The following is a 13,059-nucleotide window of genomic DNA, read 5'->3' on the forward strand; positions in this document are numbered from 1 at the left end:
GCAGCATGTACTAAAACTGGGATAGGAGTTTCCCATCTGAGAGGCTGAAAGTGTTGGTGGGTGATATTGTATATCACAGGGGGCTTCAAAAAGTTCATAAACAAATGGAATTTCCCATCAACTTTGCAGCCCCCTCACATGCCCCCTGGGTCACAAAAGGGTTGGTTCTGACATGGTTTCAAAATACTTTTTTGCCTCCACTTCTGAAAACAGAAAGTTTGACCTTGTCATCTGTAGTTTGACCCAAAATGCAATTCTGAGCATCGATGGCGATGCCCACAAGCTATCGCGTTCCACAGGTGGCTATGCAACATTGCCTCTCGAAATGACTGAATAAAATATCACATCTAGGATTCTTTTTTCTTTCTTTCTTTTTCTTTTTTTAATATAAAACCTATTCTACTTTAAAACTTAGGTAAAAAAAATATGCAACAAATGGTTGCAGTTTCTGAATTCTTAATTGAGACCTGTGAACCCTCATGCCTTTAGAAATCGGCAAGGTTGCAATTTCCTAGACACCCGATGTTGAGTGCAGTCCTTCGGGCCAGTTCCTTCCGGACAGACAGTGTAGATGGACACTCAGGGCTGTGGAGTGACGGCCCTCATCACTCGGGCATCATCATCCTACCTCCTCTCTGCTGTTAAATACAAAAACAGCATCTTTTACATTATCATAGAAAAGCAGTTAGGTTGTATTTTTATTTATGACTTTACACTGGTAGTCTCTGGTAGGTGTACGCGATAGAAACCAAAGAATTTTGTACACTATTTCTTTGTACAATAAAAGATAAAGTGTGCATTAGGTACGCTTGTACATGACAATATTGTACAATATTTACAGCTCTGATATCACCGTGAAATTCTGTATTTTCTCTATACAACATTGAAAATTCCTCAGAAACATTTGGACTATTTTGTATCATCACAATTGTAGTATTATAGAAAAAGAGTTTCTCAGTAAGCGCTTGACCATTCATCACTCTCCTCTTTCGGGGCTTTTTGATTCGTTTTTCCAGCATTCATTATCCTTCCTGATCAAAAAATATTGGATCACTGTTTTCTTTTAGCACCCTGCGGCGGTGGTAGCTATTGGCCATGGTATAAATACCAGCATACAGATGCTGCCGCACACGTTCCATTGGATGAATGCTGTGCATCAGTGCAGAAGTCCCTGTTATCTGGAGATCTTCCTCCTCTTGGGTTTGGGGGGCCTCATTTGTCTGTCTCCCTGTGGGATTTGGTGAACCTAGAAAAAACCAAATGGGGGAGGGGGGAGATAGGTTGAAATCATAAACAGCACACAATTTCTGACTTAGTAATTGAAAACAAAGAGCCGATCACTGACTGTCTTGAGGCACTGATGTTTGAATCAGGACCCCGATCTCAGTGCGCCCACATCACTGCAGGAATCCTAGAAACAGATAAGACACGGAGGAACACTCCGAGGACATCAATAAGCAGTGGAGCACAAAAGACAACTCAAGAAAAGCAAGTGGGTTGAACGCAACATGCGGTTGTGCCTTCCGCTGTACACTGTGAACAAAAATACAGCCCTTCCCATCAGAGGCCTATCACTCGATCACCGATTTCATTGCCACCCGGGCAAGAAAATTCGTCTCCAGCATGTTTCATCTTCATCCTATCACACAAGTTAATGAACGACTCTGCAGAGGGGTAGCATGGCAAGAGCATGCACACATAGCTCGACCCAAGGATGTCTACTTACGAGATGAATCAGGATGGAAAACAGAATACCACCGCCATCTGTCGGCAGATCTGAGCTCGTGTCGTCTGGGATGAGCAACCAACACTGCTCTCTTTACTCTAGAGCAGTCGCATTTAGGGCTCTGTGTTGGATTGAACAGGGTTGAGCAGCATCCAAGTGCGATTGCCAGGCATTAAGAGCATTAGGCTTTTGAAGGGCAGAGGGGAAGAGTTAGGGAGGTGACTGGGCTCCCTGCCTGGTGCTATGACCACTAATGGGAGTGGGGCAGGTCAAGCCCAGGGATGCCTAGTGGGAAAGTGGTGTAGCCCTGCAGGGGGGGGGAGACACAGGGATAAACAATGATGGACACAAGCCCACTGCAGTGTCCGCCAATGTTAGGGGTGTCAATACTTCCAAACTATCAGTGTGATGTCATGAAACTCAGAGTTGGGAAAAGATGTGCACAGCCAACTCTCACGATTGGCTATAAGCTGGCTCCCATACACTATTAGCCCATGTTTCTCTATCGAACCTAGGATGTCTCCAACTGTATTGGAATCTAAGAGGAGAATGGTTTTACAGGAGGAGAGGGAAAGCCATCCACCCAGGAGCTCCTTCAGCTGTAATCCGTCTTGTTGTAACATTAAGAACAGTTACTGTAGGAAATGCAGGCGCGGTGAATCTAGAGACACAGTCACTGGGTTGAAGGCTCCTTGGGGGCATGGCAGGGGAGGTTGGGGGGAAATGGGGAGCTAATAAGGAAGAGTACAAGAATGAACAAAATGTTCTACAACCGATAGTGGTAATGATTGTACAACTCTTCTAGACGTGATTCAATTACTGAATTGTATGATATGTGAATTGTATGCCCATAAAATGGTTTTTGAAAAAAGAAGCAGTCACAATGTCCAATAAAGCAAACTTTCCTGCCATCTACCAAACAAAAAGTCAAACTGAACCGTCAGGCTTAAGATCGAAGGGGTTCAGAACTCCAGAACGCGCAGGCTCCTTTGACCTCAGTGGTACATTTGAAAACAGTGGGGAGACCAATGTTATTCAGAGCCCAAATACAGAAAGCTTTTTACAAATAATATTTAAACTTTTCAAATTAGGTTTATGAGTTTCTCAAATCCCCCCCGCCCCCCAATCTCTGGTAATGAGCCTGGGTGGCCCAGGGGTGACGCACTCGGCTGCTGACTGCAGGGCTGGCAGTTTGAACCCACCAGCTGCTTCATGGGAGAAGGATGTGCCAATTTGTTTCCATAAAGACTTTTCAATTCCACTCTTGCTCCATGGGTAAAGTGAAATTTGAATGACTATTTAGTCCTCAGTAAATGGTCACTGCTATTCAGATTCAAATGTAGAGAGCATGATTTGAACTTCAATATTTCCATTTCAACATTCAAAATTATGTGGAAAATGCAGAGGTTACTTATCTCCGAAAAAAGATGTAGTTATCACAGCTAAGTTATACTTTAAAATATATACCCATCTTTTTTCGAGTCCAGTAATTTAGTTACTGCTACAATGTGAGTTGCTTGACAATGTTAAAGAGATATTTACCAAAAAAGGGATATAATTTACTTTTTTAAGCACAGCATAATGGAAAAATAAATTAACTTACACTCCCAGACATTTTGTCCAGTTCACTCATGGCCTCGTGAATAGCAGCTTCTAAATGGTTATTTAGTTTCCCACTTCTGAAAGGGAAAGAAATAACAGATCACATTAATAAGGTAAAGGGACAAAAATCTCAATTCAATTTCCTAATCAGAAAACAAAAGTATCCACTCCACCAGAGAAAGTCAATTTAGAGTCACATTTGGCAAATTCAGATGACAAGACATCACTGGGATTCTTCCACTGACTACTAATGATCAAGTCACACACACTATACATAGTTTAATGAACACATGAAGTAGGGGGAATGAATGATTTCTTCTTCACAGGTTTCGTCCACGGTCTGGTCATTTGGAGAGCAGGTTGGGCTGCAGGTCTTCTTCCCACAAATGCAGTCCATGTTCTCACTGTGTGGCCTACGTCCGACCCTCTGGTCCTGCCCAGCCACAGGCCTGCAGCCAGGCTAGGCTGGTGGGAGGGTGGAGGGGCTGAACTGCAGACTCTGGCCACTAGGGGGCTCCCTCTCCTCTCTGAGCGTCGTGGCCTCCAGAGTTCAGAAAGGAGACTAACATCCTGGTGTGCATTCTAGGTGAGAAACCGCTTACCTCGCCGCACCTGAGGCTCTGTGGCTGGGCCCGCCACATTTACCTAGAGACCAAAATGATGTCACTGTTTGAACCGGTAAACAGATCAGCAGACTGCTTATCGCATGTCTGATTATCTCTCTCCCCACTCAGCATTCCTCTTCATGTTTGTTGTGAATGACATACACATTGTTCATCGGCCATTTTTGAAACGCCCATCTTATGAGGCTGTTGAACTGATTACTACAATCAGTCAAACCCAGACACGTCACTCCTGCAGATATTGTGTCCTTCGCTCATTCTGACTGCCAACCTCTGTTCCTTTCCTTATGCCTAGGGTGGTGTGGTGGTTAGCAGTTGGCTGCTCTCTGAAAAGGAAGCCGTCTGGATTCACCAGCCGCTCTGCATGAGAAAGATGTAGCCGTCTGACAGCTCTGAAAACCCTACCAGGCAATTCCACTCCGTCCGATAGGCCAGGAGTTAGAATCGACTTAACAGCACCGAGCATACATATAAAAAAAATCACCCAATTATTTTGAATACTAAGGTGATTCATTTCACTTATCCTGTCCTGACAACTACAGAAGAGAAACTTTTTTTCAGAGCCAGGCTTTCCAAGGGTTAAGTCTTATGTCAGCAGCTATTTGGAGATTGGATAGTTGCAGTTGTAGGGGAATTTGGCTTGCAATCTCATTAGTTTGGCTACTATCATGGATCAAACAAACTTGAACCTGAAGGCCTTTAGATAGTCTTTTGGTTTACCCCAGTGCTCACCAAGTTCCATCCTCATGCACAGGGCTGGAAACTACATATTTTGTGTTTCTGAACTCTGGGTTTCCAATATCTGGGCAACATATGATGGGGTACCCCCCTCCAAAAAAGGGAATTTCCTCTCCCAAAGATATTTAAAATTTTTCACAAAACAACCTTATTGCCTTCAAAGTACACTCCATTACACTTAATACATTTGTCAAATCTGCGATTCCATTCTTTGAAACATTCTTCAGACGCCTCTGTTTGGATGGCTGACAGTACCTCCTTCGTGTTTTTGTTTGTGTTTGTTTACCTCTTCTACGTCATAAAAATCACCATCCTTTCATGTCCCTCTTTATTCACAGAAACAAAAAGAAGCCACATGGAGGCGAGGTCAGGTGATCCAGGTGCATGGGGAAAGAGAGGCATGCTGATGTTTGCCACAAGCTGGTGCATGGTGATGGCTGTGTGAGCAGGTGCATTGTTGTGATGGCAAAACCAGTCCCCAGTTTGCCACAGATCAGGCCTTTCTTGTCACACACTACTTATGAAATCTTTTCAGAACCTCTAAATAGAAAGCTTGATTAACAGTCTGACCTGGTGGAATGAACTCCAAATGCACTATCTCCCTCACAAGATTAAATAAAAGGGGGCATCATCTTGATCCTTGATTTCACTTGACCAGCTTGTGGGGGCAAGGTGACAATGGTGTCTTCCACTGTCTTGGTTAATGCTTGTTATAAGAATAAGAATAGCACCATGTTTTAAGGGTTATAATAAGAATAGCACCATGTCTCATCACCAGTGATGACCTTGGGAAAAATGACCTTGGGGGAGAAAGCCTGGGTCCCTTCGGAACTGTTCTGTCAAAGCACAGCATGTTTCCACTCCATGTTGTTTTTGCTGGTCGTCAGGACCCAAGGCACAAATTTCCCAGCGACCCTTCTCATTCCCAAACCATCTGTTAAAACTCGCTGAACCGAGCTCCGAGATGGTCAAGATAATTTCCCCATCTCTTTGATGGTCCATCATTGGTCTTCAAGGAACAAGTACATGAATTTTGTCATCGTTTTCATCCGTTTGGGAAGTTGACGGATGTTCAGAATGAGGTTTGTTGTCAGTCGACATTTCACGACATTTCTCTGTACACTTGAGATTTTCACATAGCCCTGTCCTTGTAAGCTGTGTTCAACATCACAACAGTTTTTGCGGCATTTTTCCCAAACAGGAAATAAAATTTCAAAGCCGCATGCTGTTCTCTTAAATCTGCCACAATGAAAAACAAGGTTCTAGTGAAACTGCTTTTATGTAAAAATGCACCAGAGGGAACCTTCCCAGGCGGTGCCACTGGGTGCACTCACTCAGAGCGAGTTGCTCCATGCTCGCCTAGCAGGAAAAATGGGTACTATGAAAGGTCCGCCCAGCAGAGCTTTGTACTCCCACCTCTTTTTTGGGGGGTGTGTGTGTGTAACACCTCATATTGCTAGACACACAGTAGATGCTCATCTAATTCCTAAATTAAAAGATTTGACCAGAGCTAGCATGGAATGTACTTGAACTCTGGAAAAGGATGTACTTAACTCAGTCTCCCTGAAAGAAAAGGTTAATGTATTGATTTATGCCACATTATAAGGGTGATACAGCACCCACCCCCTCCCTCTTTTGCTGACTCTTAAGTTACTTTTTATATTTCTTCCCAATTACTTTTAGAAATTTAAAAATTGTAGTAGAATGCACAGAAAAAAGGACCCCCACCCCCTGAATACACACTTCCCAAATCTGTAAATAAAGTATATGTTTCCTTTATGGCCTTGTTATTTTACAAAATAACCTGCCGATGTTCCCATTTGTCCCCAGTAGCATTCCTCTTCTCTTCCCCAAAGGTCACTGGTTGTATGTCCTCACTGCTGGTCTGTGTTGCTCTATGTTTCATGTACACACAAGTGGTGTCATGATACAGCCATGCCTTGTTTCCTGGGCTTCACAGATAACGGCCTTAGGTACAAATTGCAGGTTTGCCGGCATCGAGCAAGGCTGTTGGGTGTCATTTGGCCAGCAGCCTGCACTCAGTTTGTGTCTCTGTGTCTCATATTGATCTCCTCACACGATTTCCATGTTTTCATAATGCTTTACACATTCGTCAGTAGACGTCTATCGGTCAATAGACGACAGTAGTGTAAACATAACTTTTTTATACGCACTGAGAAGCTCTAAACGTCATGGAACTTGCTTTATTGTACTAGCCTGGAAGCGAGCCTGCAGTATCTCCAACTTATACCTGTATACCTTTTCTGCAACTTTGTTCCTGTTATCATTGTTTTGAGCACTGTTTAACCTGGTATAACCGATCCGTACCTTCTACCTGGTGTTCTGTAAGTATTTCATAATGCACACACACACTTTTATTTAATTACCCACTTGAATTTTAAGGGGCCTTGATCATCTTATAAGCTCAAGTGGGATTGTCTTCCACTGAGGGTTTGCTGATCTGTTAATAAAAACAATCCTGGGAGACTGGTGGGAATCCAGTTCTGGGACCCTGGCAGGGTCAGCTAAACTTGGCAGAAGCGGGCTGGGGCCCAGTTTGTGGGTTGCTGGCCAGGGTCCTGATAGTTTCGCACAGTTCTTTGCTGCCCAGCAATAACACGCAAATGTAATAAGGTGCTGAGTAGACATATATATCTTTAATGTTTATTTGTATTGTGAAGTATGAACATGTTTGCAAAGGTATTTATTTCTTAAATATTTTGATTAAAAGTGACTACATAAAGTTCTAAGCATCTGAAAAGAAGTTAAAATCTTTCAAAGAAAAACTATCAAAGTACCTTTGTTCTCTTGCTTATTTATAAGAAAATTTGCTATTATCTATTGAAGTTTTGCCATGTGCTAAAAGCTGCGTCAAATCTTCGTCCCTTTTTGTGTCTTTTTCTACATTTTCTAATTTAATTCTTGACAATCCTATAGAGTAGGTATTAGTCCAACTGATGACATACAGTATTATGCAGTACAGTTGAGGGGAGGGGAGTTGCCTACAGTATCATACAACTTTCAGGGAAAATTGAGGAAACATTCATCCTCTACCTTTTAATTTAAAAGACAGATATTTAAGTACACATAGTTTTTAAAAGTAATAGCAGGATCATGGAAAATTGGTGCATAATGATGAAAAACTACAATAGTAGGACCACTAAATCACCAAAATGATCCAAGAGCCATTTTTGTTGACTAAAAATGTAGAATGTTAGGGGTTTTATAATTTCATTCTTTAAAAAGTTATCTAAAATGTTTGTAAACACACTATGTTAATTTAACCTAAATTATTATAGTGATCTTTTACACACTAGCTAGTCAAGGGTAAGGTACCTACTTTGGGAAGAGAAACTAAATATATATTCATGGGAAATGAAATTACAGCAGACTCTTATTTGTGCTATTTATGTCCTATAACATCACTGCAAATAGTGAATACCAAACCAATTCTCCAAGGGAAATATAAGCTTAGGTTGCTGCAAGTCACTATGTTTCACTAACTGATTAATCTATAACCTTGTTTTATGTATGCTTCTGTTTAAAGATATGTCACCTAATAGATGCTGATTCCTTAACGTTGAACCCAAACCTGAATGAAGCTTAGCAACATTTTCTAAGACAGAGCACAAGCTTCTTGCATTGAGACCACTAGACAGTCTCTCAGCACTGCGTGTGGAGGCTATTTCAAACAGTGGGATTGCCAACAAGAAGCACAACATTTTGAAACACAAGGAACTTTCTATACCACCCAAAGGACACTTTGGGGTTTTGTTTTTGTTTGTATCAGAGTTGACCCAAGATGGCTGAGCATTGCTCTGTCCTGCTCAGCTTCACTTGGGAATGTGTGTGTCCAACTGTTCAAAACTGCCACTGCTCTTGCCTGTCTAGAAGCAGCCCTGGTGCGGAGGAGAAAACAACAGGGCTGACAGTTCCGGGGGACATGGGAGAAGTGAGGCAGGGAAAGGAAGTGGGTGTTAACAAACCCAGGGACACGGGAATAACAAGAGATCTAAAATCGATGGTGAGGAGGGCATAGGATGCCTGGTAGGGCGTGATCAAGGGCAATGTAACTCAGAGGAATTACTCTAACCCGAATGAAGGCAGAACATGATAGTGGGACAAAAAGAAAGTAAAAGGAAATAGAAGCAAAGAAATAAAATAAAAATGAAATAGAAACACTAGGAGGCAAAGGGCATTAATAGAGGTCTAAGAACAGGCATCTACATATGCAAATATATTTATGTATGATGATAGGGAAATAGATCTATAGGTGCATATATTTATATGTTAAGTATCAAGGTAGCAGATGGACATTGGGCCTCTACTCAAGTACTCCCTCAACACAAGAAGACTTGGTTCTATTAACCTGGCATTTGTTGATGCTCACCTTCCCGACACAATCGCTGAAGACAAAATGGGTGCATAGCAAATGTGGTGAAGAAAGCTAATAGTGCTTGGCTATCAAAAGATATAGCGTTTAGGGTCTTAAAGGCTTGAAGATAAACAAGCAGCCATCTAGCTGAGAAGCAACAAAGCCCATATGGAAGAAGCACCCCAGCCTGTGTGATCATGAGGAGTCAATGGGATCAGGTATCAGGCATCAAAGACCCAGCACAGAAAGTCTTATCAATGTGAATGAGGGGGAGTGCAGAGTAGAAACACAAAGCCCATCTGTAGGCAACTGGACATCCTCTTACAGAAGGGTCACAAGGAGGAGTTGAGCCAGTCAGGGTGCAGTATAGCACCAAAGAAACAAATAACTTTCCTCTGGTTCTTTAATGCTTCCTCCTCCCCCTCACCCACTATCATGATTCCAATTCTACCTTACAAATCTGGCTAGACCAGAGCATGTACATGGTACAGATAAGAGCTGGAAACACGGGAATTCAGGACAGATAAACCCCCTCAGGACCAATAGTGAAAGCAGCGATACCAGGAGGGTAAGGCGAAGGTGGGGGGAGGAAAAGGGGGAACCGATCACAATGATCTACATATAACCCCTTCCCTGGGGGATAGACAACAGAAAAGTGGGTGAAGCGAGACATTGGCCAGTGTAAGACATGAAAAATAATAATTTATAAATTATCAAGGGTTCATGAAGGCGGGAGGGTGGGAAAGGGGGTGGAAATGAGCTGATACCAAGGGCTCAAGTAGAAAGAAAGTGTTTTGAGAATGATGATGGCAACAAATGTACAAATGTGCTCAACACAATGGATGGATGGATGGATGGCGGTAAGATCTGTATGAGCCCCCAATAAAATGATTTAAAAAAAATAAAAGAGAAGACGCCCTGGTGGCGTAGTGGCTACACGTGGGGCTGCTCACCATAAGGTCAGCAGTTTGAAACTGCCAGAAGCTCCTCGGGAGGAAGACGGGCTTTCTATTCCCATCGAGATCTCTCGTCTCGGGAACCCAGGGAAGCAGGTCCACTCTGTCCCGGAAGGCTACTATGACTTGGAATCTGCTTGAGGGCAATGAGTATTTTGAGTCTGGTACATGTCTATGGATGTCTGTGAGTAATGGATTTGGGGTGAAAAGAATTTTACAAGTAGGCGAATTTGCAAGTCCAGAACCCACGAGTAATAAGGATTGGCTGTACTTGAATAGGTCATGAGAGTCAAGAGATAAAGAGTCAATCTCCCAGCTACCAAGATGGCAGAGAACATTTTTAGACTCACTGCTCAGGTGAGAGAAGGAGAAACTTAAGCGAAGACGAAAAAGCAGGAGTTCACGAAACGAGCAGTTAGTCAAAATGCAGTCTCCAGTCCAGAGGGCCTCCCTGTGGAGCTTCTTCTAGTATTTTCAGTTCCCTGCTGACATTTAATAATAAACATTTTTACTAATGGATACTCTAAAACCTACTTGATTAAGCAATAGATGTTCATATAATCACGTTTCTAATTATTAATGGAGATAATTGCCACTTCTCATCTTCATTGCATGTATTGTTACACATTATCTCCATTAATTAAAAAAAAAAGGCCAGGTACGCATCTGGAAACGCTGTCAGAAAAAAGTGGCAAGTGAGAAATTGCATGTCGTTCTACACCACAGTTCAGAATTTAAGGAACTAACTTAATGCAGCAACACATTTCGGTGAGATCCAAATCCTAGACTCTGAAACCCATAGAGAAAGTAGGTGAACTGAAGAAAACTCAACCTTCTAAGCATTATTGTTTGGCTCGGAGGTGAGAGTGTGATCCCCACCCCACCCACCCCCACTTAATAATTCTAGCTGCATAAAAAAATCTAGTTTCCAAATAAATTTATATGTGCATATGGGTAGATTTCATCCTTCACTTAAAAACAAAAAAAGCCTATCATATTTAAAACCAGTGGAATTTTTTTCTTTAATGAAGCTATTTCCAATTGTAGGTACAAAATGATCCCGAGTCATGTGTAAAGTGTAGGAGTCCTAATGGTGAAGTGGCTGATGTGTACGTGTTGGGCTGCTAACCACAAGGTCAGCAGTTTGAAGCCACCAGCTGCTCCAGGGGGGAAAAGACCAGGTTATCTCTCCTGTACAGAAGTACAGTCCAGGAAACTCACAGGGGCAGTTCAATGGGGTCACTGTGAGTCACATTAGACTTGATGGCAGTGAATTTCTCAGTGTGTTAAGTAAATATGTTAAAACTTCTTTCATGATTATGCACATCATTTTAAAGATATTTATTTGTTTGCTATCTGTAGGAAAGCATCAGCTAGACAGAGGCGGGCCAAGGAAGGAGAGGTGAGGATGGCAGGAATTGTAATACAAAGGAGGGGGAGAGGCGTGTCCCCACATCCCTCTCCAGCACAAAGGAGATGAGGGGCAGATGAGACATGTCCTCCTCCATGGAAGAGATAGAGATGGTGAAAAGGCTGGCCAGAGACAGCCAGGATGGTCACACTAACCCTACAGGGACTGAGTAGACCCTGTTTAGGGTCTGGGGACATGTGGTAGTTACATAATCTGGTGTCAATTTGGGACTTGAAGGGATTAAGAGTGAAGGGATGGAGTCTAGTCTGTCAATCGGATCACAGCCAATGAGGCCTTTGTGTGGGCATAGCTTTCTCCTAAGAATCCTGGGAACTCCTGGATTTCCTTCATGGAGGCGGGAGAGACTCTCTCTCTCTGCGCACTCCCTGAGAGACACTCTACTGACAAGACACCTGGTGCTATGCTGATAGACCCTGTGTCCTGGGAACTGGAGGAGCCACGTGGAGAACCCTGCAGCACTGAGATGCTTACAACTGCCACTGGATGAACAAGACTTTGCACCCACTGGCCTGTGATCATCTTGCATTCGGCATCATTGCATGTGTTTCATGAGTCTGAAGAGGACTTTATAGATTGGTATTGGACACATGGGCTAATATCAAGCTTATGGACTTGATCTGGACTGGGATGCTTTCTCAATATTCAATTGCTCTTCTATATAAACTTGTTTCTTATACACATGTGAGTGTCTATGGATTTGTTCCTCCAGTCTGTCCGGACTGACACAGGACAAGCGCACCGCATGAAGTCTGAAGTCTGGGTGTTGGGGTGCAGGAATGCACACACCTGGGAAGAGGAGAGACACTACAGACCACCAGCCAACAGCAGACAACCCCCTGGTGAGCATTCCTCCATTAGCCCAATGAAAGCTTCCACTCTACATTCTACCAGGCCTTTTAGACTAACTAAGGGTCCTTTGGATTTCTTTTCCGTTCAGCCCTTTTCTCTGACAATGGTCTGATTTCTGCCCTTTGCCTATGAAATCTTTCTTGCAAGAGGAAACAAGGAGTGGCGAGGTTCCCTGAGCCACCTCCCAGTAACGAAGGTACAGATTAAAAGGACTCCACCAAACTCCAAAGTCCTATGTTGGTGTAGAATGTTTCGGCAAGAAAAACTTCAGAAAAGTTTGGTTTTTTCCACCTTTGCTTTCAAAATTGTCTCTTTGTTAACACTACATGCAAAGTGCTATGCTAAGTAAACTTCTCTATGCAATATTTCATTACATTCTTATAACAATCCTAAGAGGTAATTATTAATACACTCAGTTAGAAATGAAGAATGTTAGCAATGTTTAGAATGGTGTCCAAGGGCACACAGCTATGAAGTGGCAAAAATAGGTTTTGAACTCAGGTCATTATGATCACTTAACCATTTTGCTCCAATCTCTTCCCCTCAGGCTACAAAAGCAGCAAATCTTTTGCCATTAAAAAAATTATCTCACGACAAGAGGAAAGTAAAAGGAAATAGAGGAAAGAGCTAGGAGGTGAAGGGCATTTATAGAGGTCTAAATAAAAGCATGTACATATGTAAATATATTTATATATGAGGATGGGGAAATAGATCTATGTGTATATATTTATAGGTTTAGTATTAAGGTAGCAGATGGA

General features: G+C 42.6%; 1 protein-coding gene across 2 annotated transcripts in view; it reads right to left on the reverse strand.

Moving 5' to 3' along the window:
• Positions 1-679: 679 nt before the first annotated feature.
• The window catches only part of MBD5 (methyl-CpG binding domain protein 5), a 176,036-nt gene continuing 163,656 nt past the window's right edge, over positions 680-13,059 (reverse strand). For both annotated transcript variants that reach the window (XM_004703834.3, XM_045298527.1), the window contains exons 10-11: positions 3,330-3,405; positions 680-1,246 (exon numbers count right to left, since the gene is read on the reverse strand). In XM_004703834.3, the coding sequence (XP_004703891.1) occupies positions 1,175-1,246; positions 3,330-3,405 (148 nt within the window). In that variant the 3' untranslated portion in view covers positions 680-1,174. The remainder of the gene's footprint in view (positions 1,247-3,329; positions 3,406-13,059) is intronic.

The sequence above is a fragment of the Echinops telfairi genome, unplaced genomic scaffold, assembly GCF_000313985.2.
Source record: "Echinops telfairi isolate 266 unplaced genomic scaffold, ASM31398v2 ScPeMD7_4;HRSCAF=17, whole genome shotgun sequence".
Taxonomy (NCBI): domain Eukaryota; kingdom Metazoa; phylum Chordata; class Mammalia; order Afrosoricida; family Tenrecidae; genus Echinops; species Echinops telfairi.